At 35.9% G+C, this 20,224-nt stretch overlaps 2 protein-coding genes across 2 annotated transcripts in view; one reads left to right on the top strand and one right to left on the bottom strand.

The window, feature by feature from the left end:
* The window catches only part of LOC146600541 (titin-like), a 242,582-nt gene extending 241,161 nt beyond the window's left edge, over positions 1-1,421 (top strand). The window contains exon 303 of the mRNA XM_085321165.1: positions 128-1,421. Within this exon, the coding sequence (XP_085177291.1) occupies positions 128-426 (299 nt within the window). The 3' untranslated portion in view covers positions 427-1,421. The remainder of the gene's footprint in view (positions 1-127) is intronic.
* Positions 1,422-5,593: 4,172 nt separating this feature from the next.
* Positions 5,594-16,228, bottom strand: PLEKHA3 (pleckstrin homology domain containing A3). The gene is made up of 7 exons (XM_085322165.1): positions 16,078-16,228; positions 14,419-14,574; positions 12,791-12,927; positions 11,054-11,218; positions 9,882-9,925; positions 9,213-9,328; positions 5,594-7,530 (listed from the first exon to the last, which is right to left on the bottom strand). Exons 1-7 carry the CDS (start codon positions 16,211-16,213, stop codon positions 7,403-7,405), a joined length of 882 nt encoding a protein of 293 aa, XP_085178291.1. The 5' UTR covers positions 16,214-16,228; the 3' UTR covers positions 5,594-7,402.
* Positions 16,229-20,224: the final 3,996 nt, after the last annotated feature.

Raw genomic sequence — 20,224 nt, forward strand, 5'->3', positions numbered from 1 at the left:
CAATATAATTACTGGTAGAGTTAGTTTCTCAAATATCCTGAAGTAGTCCTTAGAGTAACCCTGCTGCATGGCAAAAGATCTTAGTGAAAGCACACTAACTTGGTTTTCTTCTCCTGTTTTGAAAAAGGAGTGCCACCCAAAATTGAAGCTCTACCATCTGATATCAGCATTGAGGAAGGAAAGGTTCTCACAGTATCTTGTGCATTTTCGGGTGAACCTGCTCCTGAAATAACRTGGTATTGCAGAGGGAGAAAAATTACCAGTCAGGACCAGCAAGGCAGATTCCACATCGAAACCAGTGAAGATCTAACCACGCTGATCATCATGGATGTCCAGAAGAACGACGGTGGACTTTATACCCTGAATTTAGGAAATGAATTTGGTACCGATTCTGCCACTGTGAATATTAATATCCGATCAATTTAGAGAGCTTGATCTGTATTATTTACACTTGTCTTTTTACAAGTGATTCATGTATGGACTGAAATATCTGATCTGTAAATATAAAAAAAAAATATTTTTGTACCTACCTGAATGAGACAAAGTCCAAAGATTATGACTTATAGTCATTATTGACCTAAGAATTTTAAACACTTTTTTCACTGACATGTACATACTGTATATAGCCGAAGTTAACGGTTATGGAGTTTTCTACCATTATTTTATGACATTTTGAAATGTAACTTTTGGAACTATTTGTTGGTAGGAGAAAGTTTCCTAGGAAATGAATATCCTGCTAAACATTTAACTAATTTTTGTGCCTCAACTCATTGTTGATGTCTAAGAATGCCTCAACAGGTAGAGAGGCTCCCTGTTGAAGATTACCTACACCTAAGACATGTTACTGTGCATAGTATTTCATACATGCACAAATATTTACGTTGAATCAGAAATGTAAGGCATTGGTAATGTTTGCAATTACCCTCCTGTAAGCACTGCTTTAATGCTTTACATTGGATCTGATTATGTCGTATTATAATTTCCCTGACTGACTGACAATTTTTGGACAAAGTGCAAGCGGCCAGCACTTTGTTCACCCACTATTTGTGTACTGTTTCTGGCACAYTGACTGCCTAAATAGCTTTTAAAAAAGCAACATCACCTGGCCATCCCCTTAATTAACAAAGCCATTTAGGTTCTCAAGTGCAGCAGCAGTACCAACTCTCGGAGGTTCGTAGGGTGCAGTGATTGAGAGTTTGTGTGTGGTAGTATTAGACATCTAGTAGTCACTTCTGGGCAACTAAGCGATGAACCACAGTTTGAACACAAGCTGTTGCTACAACATCAAAATCAAATACCGCCCTGCACTTCAATTTGCTTTAGTTCTTCTAATGTAGTAATAAATTTTATTGTTAGCTGTTGAACCTCCTTGAGATAGTGTTGTTCATTTGAAATAAAGCATGCTATCTGCACCTTAAAAATCTGTTGCTATTTATTTCTTATGCTCTGTTTTTACAGTTTCTACACTACACTACTGAAAATGAGTTGGTGTTCCTTTATATCAAGGAAGTATTAATCTCTTCTTTTTTATAGCAGATCTCTGCTGAAAGTGGTTAAAAAAACTGACTCCAAAAAGCTTTGTTATTGCCTTCTCTTCTGGCAATGGCAACTCATCTGTTGACTGTAGCTAAAAGTTCTCTCCTCCTCTGGGTAAGGGTCCATGCCCTATCAGCTCTCTACACCTGTCAGCTGATAACGCTTATAGAACAAAGCAACCCTACTCTGGGAAAAAAGATCTTGCATCTCAGTAAGATATATTAGCTTAGTACAGTACATTCCGCCACGGGTACCGAAAAAAAAGAAAAAAAAATCAAGGAACAAAGATACACAGGTAAACAGTTGTTTTGTTTAACCCATTTGCATGCACAGGTACACAATAAAATCACCACCAACAATGCACTAGTCAGTAGCCGCAGCAAAAAGTGACACTGGCAGACAATACTTGCAGATTTAAGCAGRGACTCTACTCCACTGCTGTTAGTGGAAATTCCTTCTTCAGCAGCTTTCACTGAGTCTGGACATATTTGCTTAATCAAGTAGCAAGCATACTGGTGTGGCAGTGTAAACAAGCTTCTTCTGTCTGTACCAACTCTGCACAGTACTTACTTACTTAATCAAGCACATCTAACTAAGTAGATGAGTCAGTTACACGCCTAAAAATAGGACTTAAAGTATTTACAGGCTTTGTTGAAATACAACCTACTAACATATATTAACACAACTTTATATGCCAGTTTGCTGAGAGTGTTTTTTTCACAAGACTACTAAGTGAAAAATAACTTACAGAGACACTATAAAAGGGTCACAATGTAAAATTTCAGTATTCTTCAGCTTTGTAAAAGTTACCCCAAAACATGAGTATTTCTTAAGACAACAGACTGAGTAATCTCTGAATGAAAAAAAAAAAAAAAAAAAAAACGTATCAAATGAGCAATAAAGATTTCAGATGATTTGCTTACTATATTCAGATAGAATGCAGGGATTTCTAAAATGGCACAGGTTGACATGTGCTATATTTAAAGACTGCACTACAGGACCCAGTTTAGAAAGAAAAAAAATCTTACCATAAAACTATGTGAAGGCATTTGGACATCATGCTTCTGGGCCCTGATGCATGGTGTGTGTGKGGGGGGGTAATCTTAGCACAATTAGCGAACTTACTTACTTATATGTAAAATTGTACTGCAGAGATGCACATTTGCTACTAACATTTTATGTCTGGTAGCCTGAGAAAAATAACTTTCATAGTGGACAGTCATAGTAACACTTAAGAAATTCATTTTATTACTAGGGGACAGGAAACTCTAGTCTTAACTTTGCATTTCAATTTCCACTATCATCTCCATTTTCTCCAACAACTTTTCCTTTGAGGGAGGGGGAGGAAAGGTTTAAACAAAAAAAAGATTTTTCTTGTCTTGCGTTTCAGAGGCCTCCTCCAAACAGAACAGAGCACAAAACCCCACACTGCTGATAATAAATCACTTCTAGATTTTGTTTTCTTTATTTAAAAAGAACATAAAGAAGTTCTCCAATCTGGTTAAAGCGTGGATTTAAAAAATATAAAAATAAAATATAAGAACAGCTAATGTCTATTAAAAAAAACATGGTATGACAGGCAAAAATAAATCATACAGTCTTCTCCTACTAGAAAAGGGAAATGCCATAGTAATAGCAGCTGTGGTACAAAAGAGAAAGCCTGCCAGAAAAATAAAAACTTCACAAAAAAAAGTGCACAGAAAGGTCACACCTATCTAAAGCTGTAATTACCTGCTTCTGCAAATACCATCCAACCCTTATGTAAACTGCTTAAGCAGCCTACAACACACAGAGAAAACTAAGATACACAAACAGTCAACCACAATATTCAGCACGAGAATATGGAGCATAGAGGCAGTGACATTCAAATCCCATTGCTGTCTCAATTGAAAGAAACTACTTTTAACATTTGCAGTTCACACTCTTGGATACATATTTGTTTACCCCTTTTCTTATAAAAATAAAAACTCAGCTTTTAAAACACAATTATTGGATGAGGCTGTGCTCTCATCGCTGACCTCTTCTCCACAGTTAGAACCATTAGGATATGGCTATCCATGTACCTGTGGCTATTGATACATAAACAACCAAGATGGTAGCATGCTACCATGAAGGAAAAGATGGCACCAGTCTGCAAAGCAGGGAAAGAATATGACTACTTTGTTATGCCACTCACTTGCTGAACAACATTCTGGACGGTTCACATGGACTAACTAATACTAAAATGCCTAGTAAAGTATTTTAAATGCCCAAAGGGCACCTTCTAATCACTCCTGTACACAGTAGAAAGAGGAGAGGTAAAAGGTTTCTTCTGACACGTTCTAAAGTAGGGGGGACTATTACTAACATGATCACCATTACTGGAAAATAGAGTACATCAAACAATCTTTGCAAAACACTAAAGAACTGGTCTCTCTACTTTATAAAAAGAGGAATGCTTAGTTCTGACTCTCTATCAGTTTCACTAAGATATGTGCTAACTTGCTGAGTCCTACCAAGACAGTGGCAATTCTACGTACACAGTAACCATCATTGAAACAAAAAAGTATGTCGGCCTTTGGTTTTCAGCATTAAACAGCAGAGAACTACTGGATGGCAACTTTGGATGTGGGCACCCAATGCTACATAAACACCTTTTTAAGAGTTAAGTTCTCTTCTAGATCTGGATCTAAAACTCTTTGGTTTAGTCGTGGAAACAAGTCTGTAAAGGCATGTCAGTGACAGGTAGGTTTTACATTAGCTCTGTTAGAGCAGAATAATGAGGAATAGCTGAAAAAAGTATCGTTAAAAGATTTTGGACACAGAAGTCTCTTTCATTCTGGTACTATACACCTTTAAAAAGTTATTAACTTAGAGCAGCAGAAACAACAGCTACACTATCATATTTAACTTGATGGTGAGATGACAAAAAATTCAAGTTTATAGTTTGTGAAAATAAACTTAACAAATTTATGATTCAGCCTTTAACTAAATTAAATGCAAAATTTTTATGCACAATTTCTGAAGTTTTCATATCGCACAGATTGCTCTCCCTGAAAAAAAAAAAAGTGTAATAAATAAGTCAAGCTGACTGATTGATTATCTTAATACATATACTCAGTGGAAAGAAATACAAACATTAATTAAGTTTAAAGGCTTTCTGAATGTGGTAATTTAAGCACTCATGCATTTCCAAATCAGCTTTTCCAAGTGCCTAGTCAGTAATTCTTTATAGTACAAGCTGGTATACCATTTAAGCGTGTGCCATTTCTAATCGTCTACCATTAATTTCAGATATTAGAGACCTTAGAGGTAAAACTCAGTAACTAGCAATTACCATTTTTTGCCTAAACATACTTAGTATGCTTATATGCTTTATGTGATAAACACTATGAGAAAAATTGATTTTGGTTTCAGATTATCTCTTAAAAAGCAAGGGAGATCAAAATTAGAAGTACTAATTGCACGTGTTTTCCTGAGATTCAGCTCCCACTCTCCACCAGAAAGAATAATGATACTATTATGCATTACAAGATTAGCTCACCCCTAAACTCTAAATCTGCAAAGAATGAAAACATAAGAGTCAGAACTGATCCCTGGGATTCACCCAGCTAAGTATCATTTTTAGAAGTGACTAGATTCAAATACTTAAAATATGAAGGTATATCATCTCCACTGATCTCATTTAAACACATTTTAGCATTTTACCAATCAGAGTTTGGCACAGGTACATAAAAATGCTTATTTAACTTTAAGGGAACACATTGCATATATACTGAGACCTTATTCCAGCTTTAGTGACATGGAGAAGCCCAAATATTACTGATATGATTATATGCAACTGTTAAATCTAGAGTATTACAACTTAAGTTTAAATAATCCTATCTGTGGCAGTATTTCCAATGATGACTTAAGGTTACATGCACAGATAGTCTCGTGGATTTTTTTTTTTTTTTTTTGGGGGGGGGGGGGCACACAGTGTAGTCCAAATTACTTTTATCTGTAATAGTTGAAAATCAGAAATAAATATCCAGGAATGTGATATGTATTAAACACTTTACAAGCAGGCTCAGTGACATTTCAGCAAGCAGACCTAAGAGAGTGTATATGATTCAGGACAGCATTCACATTGCTCTATGAATTTTACTTAACTGAATATGTCTTTTTTAATATTTATGTTTACAATTGCCATAAGACTGAAGAAGTGTAATACAGAATACATTAAAGCAAACATTCTGAAAAACTGTACAAGCATGTGTGTGGCTGATAAGCATATGCAAATGCTAGTTACATGAAAACGGACAAAACTGAGTACAACTGACAGCTCTGAGCTTATATCCACAAATATCTTTCTTGTAAGAGCCATTTCATTTTTTTTGTTCCAGACATAATGGTTGGTAACCGGTACTCTAGATGAGCAAGAGCTCACATGTTTCTGTCAACATTTAGATCTTTGATTCAGACAAATCAACATTTCAGAAATTTATAAGGAATCTCTCTTTCCCAGTCTGCTTCAAAAAACCAAATTATTCATACATACCAAAGAAGACTTATTCAACCAAGTTAAAGATTTGATTACAAAAACAGATTTTGGTATGTGCTTGTGTGCAAAAAACTCCTGTACATTTATTTAACACTTGCATAAATCAAAAACAATAAATCATTTTTTTAAGTGCTCTACAGCTAAGAATTTATAGACCAAGTTTATTCCTAAATGAACATCAAAAACCCCCCAAAGCTTACAATGCAAATACTACCAACATTATGGAGCAAAGTGCTAGCAGGCACTGTTATACTACATTATTCATCAATTATTGAGAGACAGAATCTGATCTCACTTACAACTAATGCAAATTTACACTGATATAACCGAGATTAGAATCCATCTCCTGGTATATATCATCCTGAAGGGATACAAAGAAGTCACAAAACAGATCTCCTTTTTTGTATAAATATGTCATAAATAAAATATGTATAGATACAAATATTCATTATAACAGCAGCTTAATGGTCTAGTATTTCAGCTCTTGTCTTGCTTCTAAGACACTGTTAAAAAGATAACCTAATCAGCAGAATCTTAGCAGTGCTGCATTAGCTATTTGTGGTGCTACGCACCTCAGAAACAATTTATGCACATTTTGAAGCTTTTAGTAGATCTTTAGATCTTTAGTAGTGAAAGTAGGTAGAAATTTTTGATGCAAAAAGAATAAATAAATAAAAATTGTTAAATATCCAATGTTTGGTACAAATGCTTTATATTAAGTTATTTTTATACATTTGTTTAGAAAAATACACTAAATATTTCTACTTTCATTGTCTAAAAATAAGGACCAGATTATGTATATCTTTGTGTTTTTAAAGAAGGCAATGTTAATTACCATCAAGCTGCTAAAGTAAACCCATTAATACCTAATCCCACAGCCCTCACATAGGCAAAAAAGCCATTGCAAGGGTATCACAGCTCCAGCAGGACTGCGTAACCAGGCTCTAGAGTTTGTACAAATGATCAATAGGCCAATGGCACAAGTTACACATTCTCCAAAACTTGAAACCTTTTCAATTAAGTTTATAATTTGCAGGTTTACTAACATATCAATCAGACTTCCGTACTTTTTAAAAAAGAGCAACATTTACAAATGTAGGTGCTTATCTTTTAAACCATTACTTGTTCCCAAAAAATGCACATTCAAACTGTGAAATATTAGGAAAATACTCTTGCAAATAAACTATATAAAGATAAAATACACTTCAAAGATAGTTTTTATGTTATTCTATAAAGTGCAGAGAAGTCCTTCTAAAAAGGGAAATGACTACTTCCTATAACAACAGTATAATTTCAGCAGCCTTTGCATAGCATTATTTATAGAAAATTGAACACTCAGTTTCTTCAGGAAGAAAAGGATGGAAGAGTCTCTTCCAGTTCAGATCTTTCCTTAGACACTGATCTATTTTCTTCGGGAATGGCTGATGATACCAAATCTCCATTGACAGCACTTCTAGAACAGTGAGCAGATCCTATGAAGATACCAATAAGGATTTAAATTTCACCTCAACCAACTCATCCAATCTGTCATTTATTCTATCTGTTAAATATTTCCTATATATATAAGGAATCAGAAAGTATAATTACTCTATACTTTTCTTGAAATATTCTAATCAATATCATGGCAGAGGATGATGGATAAAGAATGTTCAGCTAGTGTAAGTCAGATAATATACAAATCATTGTAAGAGAAAGTTATGAAAGACTAATCTGTGGGGTGCATGCAAACAACAACATTTTCTATGATCAAAATGAAATGGATGACATACTTTAAGTTAGGTATTGCGAGACTATTTGGTAGGGAAGAGAAAGAATGAAGACAATTGGAAGATAGCACAAGGAGCTTCTATCACAGAAAAAAAAATAGTGAACAGAGGAACTGAGCTACAGACTAGAGTTATGCAGTAAGGAAACACTTTCCCTCYCCCAAACAAACAAACAGAATAGGTACTAGCATAAACCCACATGACTGAGACTCTTCTTAGCAGTTCTGAAAAGAGTCAGACTGGGTATCTGACTGCAGAAGAAACTCCAGACCACAGCAACTAAAGCCCTGTGTTACTAAGAATCTAGACTGATGTGCACTTACATTAGCAATGACACCCAGAATGGGGTCTAAACTATGTTTATTAGCTTAGGATACATGCTGGCAGTCCATAAGCTGGTGGGCAAAGTGAAAGCAGTAGTTGTCTTGCAACACGAAAAGAGCAAAAAACCTAGGAAATGGTGCGGAGGTGGGAATACTTGCTTCAGTATACAGAGTGTAAAGCGTTAGTACCTCTTGGGGCTCATGTAGGCTTTCAGCAATGCACAGGCCTCCAGCTTTTTCTACCCTAGTGAGGCATTAGGCCCTCCAGAAGGAAGCAAGACTGAACCCAGAACTAGTCAAGAAGAACTAGTCAAGTTAAAGTCTCCCTGAGAATAGTGAGGATGGAGTCAAATGACAATAAAATTCAAGAGGRAAAACACAGAACTGGTTACTAACTCAGCAAGCCCATTTAATCAGGAGGGACTAACGTTGTGATCATGACATCAATTCTTAGTTTTCACGGGTTGCTTTGATTTATTCTTAGCAAGAGAGTGCTATTTCAGAATAGTTCTCTACAGCTGTTTCAGTTTCAGTTGTTGTCTACAAAAGGCAAGCAGCTACTGAAATAAACTTTCAGCAGTACACTGGGTGGAAATTAACAGCCCTCCCTCCCCCTAAGTCACAAGGGTCACAGAAAGGAGAATTTGTTTTGTGATAACAAACAGGCAGCAAAYAACAGTATTCCACACCACTTAAAAGAACATCAGGTCACGTAAAATTGTATCAGTACAAGTGTCTCTGTTCTGGTTATGTTTCAAGACTGTTTTACCTGAAATAGAATTTTATCTTACAAGTAGTCCCACTGATTTCAGTGGGGCTACTCCAGGTGTAAAATTCTTTTCAGTATAAATGAAAGCCAGAAAAAGTCAGCAACATAGTGAACCACAAAACTGCTTTGATTTTATAATACAGTAAACCTACAGCAAATCTTTATGTAACTAGAGCTAACAAAACTTGCAGTAAGTATTCTCTTTATACTGATATCAGCATTAAAACACTCACTGTAAATATGTGAATAAATTCTATAGAAAGATATAAAAGAAAACCACTCCTCTCCAAACTTACTCTGAGAATCTTCAAGGGGAGTATCATTGTAAGATTCTGTATCCGAATATGTTCTTCTACGTCGCTGTGATAATCGGTAAAAAGATGAAATTGGTTCTTTTATAGAGTGATTATTCCTGCAGATGAAATGAAATGAATTAGTAAGAAAAATTTATAAGAACCCATATCTCAATTTAATGTACTTAAAATAATGTTAGTATTTATACTATACTGTTAATATAAATTATGTTTTTCACTGTGTTAAGTTAAAAATGGCATGGTCAACAAAACATTAATAATTTTCCTAACTTTAAAGCCTGAAAATTGAGGTATGAATGTAATTTTGCACACAAAATTATTCAAGAATCTGAAGCAAATAGAACCTTAATGTTTTGGCTTTAGGCATAATTTTATAAACTCAGCAGAATGTCATTTGCAGAAAGTTTCCAGCATGAAGAATTACTTACAGAGTGAGTATTAAAGACAGCAGCTCCACTATTTGCCACTGAAGCTGATAATCCTTACCTTAGTTTTCAACTCTCCAAGCAATTGAAATTAGATCCGTTTATTTATTCATTTAAGTTTTTTTCTCAAGTGAATAATTTCTCTMATTTTTTGATTTTAATGCTAGCAAATTCAGGGAGGTGTTCAGAGGAATCTGAAAAAAAGTTTAATGAAATAGAAAATTACCTCTCTGAACAGCAAGTGCCAGGGTGGCTAATGGAACGCTTCATCTAGAAAAAAAACGAAAAAGTCATAAGCAACCACTAGGAATAATATGCATAACAACACTAATTGATACTCCATTTATGCTTCTACAAAGGAAGATGATTTTTTTAATGTAAAAGAACAGATCTTGACTAAGTATCTTATGTAGCTACATGTAAACAGATGGATTGCCATCAATATAGTTTTAAAGCACTAACACAAGAGAAACAGTTTACTTCCTAAAATATTATCTGGTTTCTATAGAACTCATTCTCTCTTGCTCCAAAATTACTCATATATCCATTAATTGTGGTGACCTGCAGAAACATCAAGACATTTTTTCCTCAACAAATGCGAGCTTCAATTCCCCATTACACAGAAAAGGTAAAATTCTGCCTCTTGATTCTTTGTGGTTTTGATACCACTGACAAATCTCTATGCATATCAAAGAAAGTAACTGACTGAAATTATTAATGACCAGCTTTAAAAGTCAATTGATTGGATGGAAGACAAAGAGAGAAGAGATCCAAACGCAAAGAAATGGAATCCCACAAAACCCTAAAATACTGCTTATCTTGGAATATTTATACATATGATCAAAATAAAATTTAAGATGATTTCACATAGACTAAGATAATCATCTGTCCTCCTAAGGAAAATAATTAATAGTGGAGAGTTATGAAAGTAGTATCTTTACCATGATTTGCCTTTTTGTTAAACAGGGCATGTTACATTAATACAAACATTTCAGAATGATATACGCTGAAAGATATGCTACCTTGCTGAAGTGGTCTAATGCATAAGGCAGCTGTTTGTTTAAACAAGAGGCAAAGTCAATGTACAGTTAGCACTATAGAAAACAGAGTCAAACAGAGGAAAGGTTAGATTCTGTTCATTTATGTGATGCCTGAACACAATCAGAAATGTCTTCATATATATGACAAATTAGTCTGATTATGTGGTGGCTGGTAAACAAAGATTGGGAATGGAGTAGCACTGATTTATATTTAGGACTGGTACTGATCTTAATAGACTGAAGTTTCATTTGTTGACACCACAGCAGATAGCAGTAACACGCTATTCTACCATTCTTTACCCCCATCTAACCAACAAAATTATACTTAGAAAAAAATAGTATTTTAAAATGTCTAAACCATTTGGACAGGTGATGGTGACACAGGAGAAACTAAGGGATCAGGGTGAGGCAGCTGAAACATTTCTGGCTTAAACTTTGTATTAGCAATCTTCACACATTCTTCAAGTGTTGTGATAAACGTATTGCATGTGGCACTAAGCAAGGAAGAGGCTTCATTCATGTTCTGAAAACAAAAGAAAGCACAATCATCATCAAGAAAAAAATGAAAAGATGCAAACACAAAAAAAAACCCACATTAATTTCTCTCCTAACTGGAAAGATTTAGTGATAGCTTTCATCTCCCATTCTATTTAATCAAATGTACATTTTTCCATGAGGTCAGTTTCAGTAAACAGACGTGACAATAATTTAATTTCCTTTTGACATCTGAATTTCCTTACAGTATCAGCTAATAATGCTATAATGTTTTTATTGCAAATATAAGAAGCTTTTCTCTTAGAATGACTAAATTCCTACAGATATCAGAATATCATTCTATGAAACAAATGAACTGCAGCAGAACATGTATGCATCTTTATTGACTTCAGTGCAAGCAGGCTATGGGTCAACTGTAGCTTTGCTGTAAGCTGACAACACTTTGCCGTGCTGTGACTACAAAGTTACAACACTGCTTTACTTTGCTTGCCCACACACTGCTCAAGAGTGTGTAGAAAGAGGCCGCTTCTGAATTTTCAGTACTAAATTCCATTCAAAAGCAGAAATACTAAAATAATTTTACTTATCGCATGCGTTCGGAGGGTCATATTTACATTGCAAGTTTTCAATGCCTGTAATGGTAGCTTTTATTAGTAACAAAATGAAGTATCTTCAATGAAATAAAGAGTGAACAACAGGTTTCAACTACTCATTGAAATAGATGTTTATAGGCAGAGTAGTTGAAACAAAGATCTCAGACAGAACAAATTACTGCACAACGAATATGGCACCTCTTCTGGTTTTTTAATCAAATGACTCAAAACACAATTGTTTCCTAATACACATTACAATTACAGTTAAATATTTCAGGTACTTTATGCMTATACAATCTCTTCCACACAAGTCAACTGTAAAGTATTCTGAAATTGACTTTAGGTTAAATCTCCCCATTAGGAAAAGAAGCCTATGACGTCAACAGAAACTTAAGATGAAATAAGGTGCCCACAAGCACAAGGGATCTGCTCCTTTCCCCTCTACTTAACACTGGTGAAGCGACTTCTGGAGTGCTGGGTCCAATGCTGGGCTCCGCAGTACAAGAGAGATATGTAGCTAGTAGAATAAGTCCAGTAAAGAGCTACTGAGATGATTAAGGGACTGGAGCATCTTTCACATAGGAAGTGGCTGAGAGAGCTGCTGCTCTTCAGGCTGAAACATAAAAGGCTCAGTGGGGATCCTATCAATGTTTATAAATATCTGACAGGAGAGTGTAAAGATGGTGGAGTCAGACCCTTCTTGCTGGTACTCAGTGACAGGACAAGAGGCAATGGGAATAAATTTAAACACAGCAGATTTCACATGAAGATAAGAAAATATTTTTTCATTTTGAGAGTGGCTGAACATGGGAACGGGCTGCCCAGAGAGGTTGTGAAGTCTCCATCCTTGGAGATATTCAAAACCCAAAGGAATTGGCCCTGGGCAACCTGCTCTAGGTGACCCTGCTTSAGCAGGGGGGTTAGACCACTTGATCTCCAGAGGTCCCTCTCTCAACCTCAACTATTCTGTGATTCTGTTCTCCAATGCCATTCTAGAAATTCAATACCTCAATGCTGGGAGGAGATCGAGTCTCATCATGGTGAACAAATTCTTGTATTGTATGAACTTGCTTCATTAAAAGATCACAGTAGAGGCGAAGTTCGGACATTTTGGTTTTAAGAGATTCATTGGTCTCACTTATTTCTATAAAAAAAAGAATTACCAATTATGGCATATGATTTACGTACATACTTTAAAATATGCTCATTTAAATTTTCATTTAAAAATTCATTTAAACTTTCAATTAGTTTGAGGAAAAGTAGATTCTGCAATGAGTTAAGAATTTTACTTGAAGTAGACACCAGTTTGTACTTAATGATAAYTGATGCTACTTTAATGACCATAGAGAAAGAGGCATATAACTAAAAAACATGAAGCTGAAATTTTTCTTTGATGCACTGTAATACAGAAAACATTTAATGGATGAAATTTCCCACCTCAACAGATTGGCTGGAAACGGTTACTTCAAGTCACCCAAGAAAAATTTGGGAGAAAAACAATAATAACAATAATGAATCAAAAGAGTAGACATTCAATGGCTTCGTAACAGCTGCAAACAATAGTTGTTCCTGTAACAACCCTAACTTACTGAAGCTTCAACTTGTTCAGGTAGTAGAGCTCAAAACCTGGAAAGATCAGATTACTTCCACCTTAAAGATTAAAAGGTGTGTACGTAGGATTATACACCTCAGCATACACAGGAGAAATCACTCTATTTACATCCTTTTTCTTATTTTCCCTCTCAAGACTTTACTCTTGGCTTTCACAAGAGACTTTCAGTCTGATTCAGTAAGGCAACTCTTAAGCTCACATATAGTCTTCCCTGCTTTCTTTCAATGAAGTGATTTCATCCAGAGAATATTCTAGGGCAGTTTTTTGTCTCCAATAAAAACTTGTACAATGCCCAGATTTTTAAATATTGGATACTTTAACCTCAARTGGAATAGAGCTGAGTACCTTCAGAATTTCAACAATGAAGCATGTCACTGATTTTACATACAAGTGGTTCTTAAGTGCCTGGTACAGAATAAAGATCTAGAATATCACTGCTATACTGTCTATAAAAATGTGTTAGCCATATARGAAACTTGTAGTTTTTCAAAAATGGCCAGGGAACTAGCCACCCAAACCCCATGAACTTCAGTTTAAACTCCTTATCCATCTCACTGTTAAACTCGGTCAAAATTTGGGTACTGTGGACGCAGGGAGAGTTTGAACTGACACCAAATGATAAAGGTTTCTTTAAATCAAAAGAACTCTATTAATTTGTGAATCTGATGCTTCATATGGTCACAGCAACACTCCTAGGATACCACACAGATGATATCAGGTGCAAGACAAATTTGAACACAGCACAGAAATCCAAAATGGAAAGGAAATAAAGAAACCATAGAAGTGATAAAACCATTGATTAGCAAAATAAGGTGACAAACAGTTCGCAACAGTGATTTGTGCTGATTTCTACTACAATTTAAACATCAAAAGGGAATTTACCAAACAGATCACTAGTAATAATTAAGAGTTCTAATTAAAGACAATAATACTAAATTTACATCACAAGATTAGTATCATCATTATTTGAAAAAGCATTTGAAGAAGTGGCTAGGTTGCGCAAGCTCTAGATGACATAAATACCTTTTTCTTTTTTTGTTCTGGTATCCGCCAAACAGGCTTTCGCACTCCCCAAAGCTACCAGCCACCTTTGCCTTTCAGCTGCATTAACTGCTTTCATATAGAAATGCTGTTCCCCTGGAATGATTAGCTCCATTCTTGTGTTGTCTGTTGCATGAACTTAGGACAAAGGAGAAAAAAAGAACACACGCAATTTTGAAGGAGAAAAGCCCTTAACCCAGTAAGGATTATTTATGACATGCAGATCAAAGTACTTCAACATTTATATTACAATCACACACTAATATCATAAATCACAATGTATTGCTGCCAAACAACAAAAAAGTAGCTCAACCCTTCTCCCTAGGGCACTGTGGAATAAACAGTCAGGAACACCAATTACCAAACAACGGACAGACTCAAGCACAATGAGGTTCTGCAATATCAATACACTGCTTGTGAATTTGGAACAGCTCTTGTATGTTAATCCTGATCTAACCATGGCAAACCAAAACGTTTTGTTGCAAGGACAAATACTTATGGAGAAGTAAGCTAAAAACTGAATGTCCCTTCTTGATGAAATCTGGATTCAGGTCTCAGAGTCTTAAAATCAAGAATTAAACAGATTTTGTTAATGGCCCATCCTATTCGGTACCATGTCTTTAACTAGAATATTGTGCTGAGTTTCACGTTAGCAAGCACTGTTCCTCCAGACCAACTCCCTGCTTGCCAMTGATGCAGGAGACTGCATCAAATCCAGACTTTAGCTATTATCTTTCATATGCCAAAAGAATAAGACAACAAGGAAAAGGAAGATGAACAGCTGGAACGATCAAAACATGGTATCTTCCACTTTTAAAGTGTGGTTTAATCTCGACCAAGGAAACACTAACCAAAAGGAGTTACCACATGAAAAATATTTAGTGGCCCACGTAAAGTAAGTTCCACCTTTTAATGTACAAGTACCCACACCATAACTGCAGTCTTCTGGGGATATCTGGAAAAAGGCCAAGAGTTGAAATCAACAGAGAGTTAGATAATGCCTTCCTATTGGCCAAGGAGGTTGATCTACAGCTTAGGAAACACTAAATGTATAGCCTAAATTCAGAGTCTGGCACCATCAGTTCATTTACTAACTCTAATATATACATCATCTACACATGTAGGGAGCTGCTAACAGTGTCAAAAGCAAAAATGACTCAAGAGGAAAAACCATAAAGGAAAAAAAAAGGGGGGGGGGGAACTGAACAGCTCCTCCTTAAAGACATCTCCCCTTTCAGATCACTTAGGTTGCTTTTCTGAAAAACTACTGCTCATGATTCAGTCTCCTACCTCTAACAATGTAAAAGGTAAAACTAAGATAATCAGCTTAAGTAACTTAAGTAACTTCAAGTATAAACCATGCACACACAACTTTTTAAAAAGGTAAAGGAATATATGGTAGGTTCTAGATCTCAGAAGAGAGCTTTACATATCAAAAACATTTTTCTTTGTTGCCATGTCATAATTCACATTCAGTATTATTCATGAACTATGAAGAAACCACACTAGAAAACAGGTGTATGAAAGTACACACATTTAAAGTACATATAAAAATTCATGATGAAAAGGGTACAAAAGGTGTTCTCATCTATTACTGTGACAACTAAAATTTCCTCTAGCAGAAATCTCTTTAATTCTTACCTTTAATTTCACAAACAGCCATCTTTATACTTCCTTTGCTGCCTTTGCAAACATCATCCTGTGAATCGTAGTATGACAATATCCCATTGTCTAAAACAAACCATCGAGGCTGCCAACCTAGCAAGATCAAAAACATTCAAAGAAAAGTTTAGTCTAATCACTAAATTGCAAATCAAATTCAGCTCTTTGGCTGTTAGAACTTTTATAGAAAAGATGCAAACATTATAACATACCTGTGTCACACCAGAAGGAAAGAATTTGTGCTCTGAAAAACAGAACTGCTCTATAACCAAACTAGTATTATAGGGATAGTTCACTCTTATTCTTTTTGAATGCAAGATTAGCAGTATTTCACCTTCACTATATTCCATTCTGCAACAGAATGAGATTTTAGTTCAGCCTGAGAGAAATCCTATTTTGAAGGCTGATAAATTACATACCTCTGATGAACCATTCTCATGCAGGTATATTTTTCAGGTAGACTTTCTTTAGAAAGTCAAAAATAAATACAGTCATACAAATGAATGACTGATGTTAGTAACTGCTATTTATCATCTCTGCATAACGTATTTCAGAGAGAGCTTCTGTATTTTGTCCTTAACTAGTGACATGCCATTTTCTGTGAATGTAGCCCAACTTTATTGCTCAGTAATTATTTAATTTCAGGCATTGTGCTGGTATTTTCCACTACGACCTAGCAGAGACATGGCTTATACTAATAAGAGTCCATTTGCAAGGAAAGCATATACAAGTTCCTGTACTTATGCTTTAACTAGCTTTGTATCAACAAAACAAAGAATACATCTACAGAACATAGCAGATGATGCATATGCATAAATATCTGGGAGACCTGCACACAGCATCATAACATATAAATGCTAATCTACTTTACTCAGATAAAGAGGATCCATGACAGTAATTTTTTTTTACAGCTATTTTATGGGCAAACTTGCCATTTCATAAAACCCAACACTCAGTGGAATAGACGCCCTGATTTTTAACACTACTGAATACAAATCACCATGTCTACTAAATCACTCTGTCTGATTAACAGGTTTCTAAAAATAACATGAAACTAAAGCATTCCAGAAGAGCACAAGAACACTGGCTCTTTAGAGTCTGGGTCAACCAGACAATAGGAACAGATCACCCTTCTCTTAAAACCTGACACCAAGCTCACCAGTCTGGTGATATAATGGTATGGTCCACAGCACTTAGAACAAGCTGCAGCTACCCAGTCACACAGGGTTAGTGCATTAAAACACAGTGGGCTCAGTCAGACTGCTGAACATCAGATAAAGGCCTCACTACTCACATTAAGTCATTAGAAGCTTTAACAGTAATTCAAGAGGTGCAAGACCAATCCGCATTACATCATGCAAGAATTCCAGGATAAGGAATTAAAAACATGCCACTCTTTTTAAAAAGCTGTATCAGTAAACATTTGTATCTTTCAAATGCAGAGTGGGTAAGCAATAAGCAGATCTACACTCAGATATAAAAATAGAATTTAAAAAGCTATAAATATTGAGGGATACCCACTCCCATAGCACAAGACTTCAAATTACATACATACATTACTATTTACAACAGAGTACATAAATAGCTGTGAAGTGACCATAGTGAAGACTCTGTACTGTAAAACACACATTACTATTTACAACAAAAGAGTACATATATAGTTGTGAAGAGACCATAGTGAAGACTCTGTACTGTAAAACACTGCTCAAAAATGCCCTAGTATTTTTTCCTGCTACACTGCATCGCAAAACATTGACTTTGTGCTCCCCTTAACTTGTAAGTGCATGCAGGGAGAAGTTAATGTTTTCTAAACAGTCTTGTGCTGACAAAAAGTAAAAAGGGACCCTGCATAGATCATTATTTCAGCCTCACATTACGCTAGCATTGAAAAAAACAGAAGTAATAGCATTAAGACTCCAAGTGCCCTACAGAAGCAAGCAAAACAACAAAAACAAGAATACCACTTCTTGCATGAACTTGGGCCCTTGAAAAAAGTGTCCTATATTTGACAAAATACTTAACAAATTCATACTTCTACGAATTCACAGGTGCATGCACGTTATGTGAGAAAAGCAAGCTGTATTTTGCATTTATTTTTAATGAAGGAAGGAAGAAGCTAAATTATGTTCTTTTGCCACACTTCAGCAATATTAGCAAGTTCCTTCACTGCTTGAGTTCCATGGTTACTGAAAACAAACAGTATGTCTTATTTCTGGCTACAAAAACACACAGTAGCATAACAAAAAAGTCATAAACAACATTAAAAAAAAATCTGAGTAATACAATTAGATGATTCTGTTGAATTAGCTGGCCTACATGTCCCGAGCAAGGGTTCTGGAGACTGGTATTCTACTAACTTTTAGTGGAATTTAGATGCATGTTGATTTAAGAGTCTATTACGCAGAGTCCTATAAGAGTCTATAATGCAGCATTTATAGTTAATGTTAAATATTTACTTATTTAATAACAGAATTTACTTATTAAGTAACAGAATTCACATATAAAGTCTACAGCATTTTGCTACAGTAACTTCTGTCACAAAAACGGAAGTGAGAAAACAATTTTGAGAAGAAATTTGTAGTCATTATTTGTTTTATAGTCATAATTTTTCTCTATTAGTATCTCCACATTTAATGTGGAGAAGTGAGAAAAATATCTTATCAAACAGCTATTTGACTGCAGTCCCACTGTTCTCTTTCATTGGAAACCTTGTATGCATGGACAGATATTTTCTCAGATAAATACAAGATTACGCTGTGTACATTTTTGTTCACAGTAAGTGCATGCAATAATGGAACCCAAACATGAGCGTTAGTGAACTAAGCAAGTGCACAGCTTTTCTTCATTTAAATTATCCAAATTCAGGAGCTAGGCTAGAACTCTCCCTGGATTGGCAATCCAAGCAGCATGCAAGATTGGGCACGATACAGCAAATATAGCAAAACAAGCTAGCCTGAGGTGAGCTGATTGGTTGTTTTAAAGGAAAAGACCAAATATTATGAACAGCCTTGTGCATGGAGACCCCACTCCATGTTTTCTTCATCTGCATCGTTGCAACATGGCCCACATTTTACAAGTTCTGATTTACAAGTTACTGATTTTCATATCATTTTGCATTCAAAATCTGAATTTACTGAAGCAGGACCACACATGTAGAACAGCATATGTAAAGCACAGGACAACAAGAGGACAAACAAGATACTGCAAAAGCAGTCAAACAAGAGGCCTGACTAAGCATGATGTATGATCCAACACTGATCTGCTCCTGAGGGACAATCAGTCCTATTACAGTGTCAGAAAAGACATCTGATTCACCCTGAAAGCACAATCTATGCATTGCTATCTCCAGGATGAGGTACCTCTCTTATTATAGAGGACGAGGCAAACAAAACCAGAATTTGATAACAAACGCAAGCATTGACTATACTTCCCTCTGCCGCATTTCTAAAAATGCATTTCCAGAAAAAATCATCCAGAACTAGAGCTTTTTGCATGTTTTACAGGTTAGGATACAGGAGTATAGACTTTAAAAAAATTACATCCAAAAAGTATTCTAAGAGAACTTTATATTTACCATTGAAGAGTTAAAGATGCAATATTAAATGATTCCTTAACTGCAACTGAAGATACCTTGCAAGTTCATACACCACAAATAAAAGCTACTTCCTAAGGAAAAGAAAGATGGAAGGCAACATCCAATATTTTGGATGTAAGGAAGTGACATTTGCAATAGCAGTTCAAGTCTCTGTCCTGTTAGGGCTCTTGACTAACTTAGCAACGTTCAATCCAGACATCCAAAGATATTTAGCCACCTCGYTGCCGCGAAAAATCGCAGGAGCTGGGCACATCTCCGTTTTGAGGATCTCAGAGCTCCGTTAGTACCCACAGCGCCTAGGTCCCCGCTGAAGGTGCGAACCGCCTAGGCCTGTCTCAGAGGAGCGTCACGAACACAAACACGCGTGGAAGCGCACGTGGCGCTTTCGCGATGGCCTCCCCCTAGCAGCCCCCGCCGTCCAGCCTCCAGAGCTCGAACTAACCCGCAAAGAGCTGCAAGCGGCCCGGCAGCGCGGCCTCTCGGGGAGCCGAAAAGCGACAACTCCGGGCGGCAAGCGGCCAGCTGACGCCG

Source organism: Rhea americana, unplaced genomic scaffold, assembly GCF_003343005.1.
Source record: "Rhea americana isolate MKP2758 unplaced genomic scaffold, rheAme1 scaffold_12, whole genome shotgun sequence".
Classification (NCBI taxonomy): Eukaryota; Metazoa; Chordata; class Aves; order Rheiformes; family Rheidae; genus Rhea; species Rhea americana.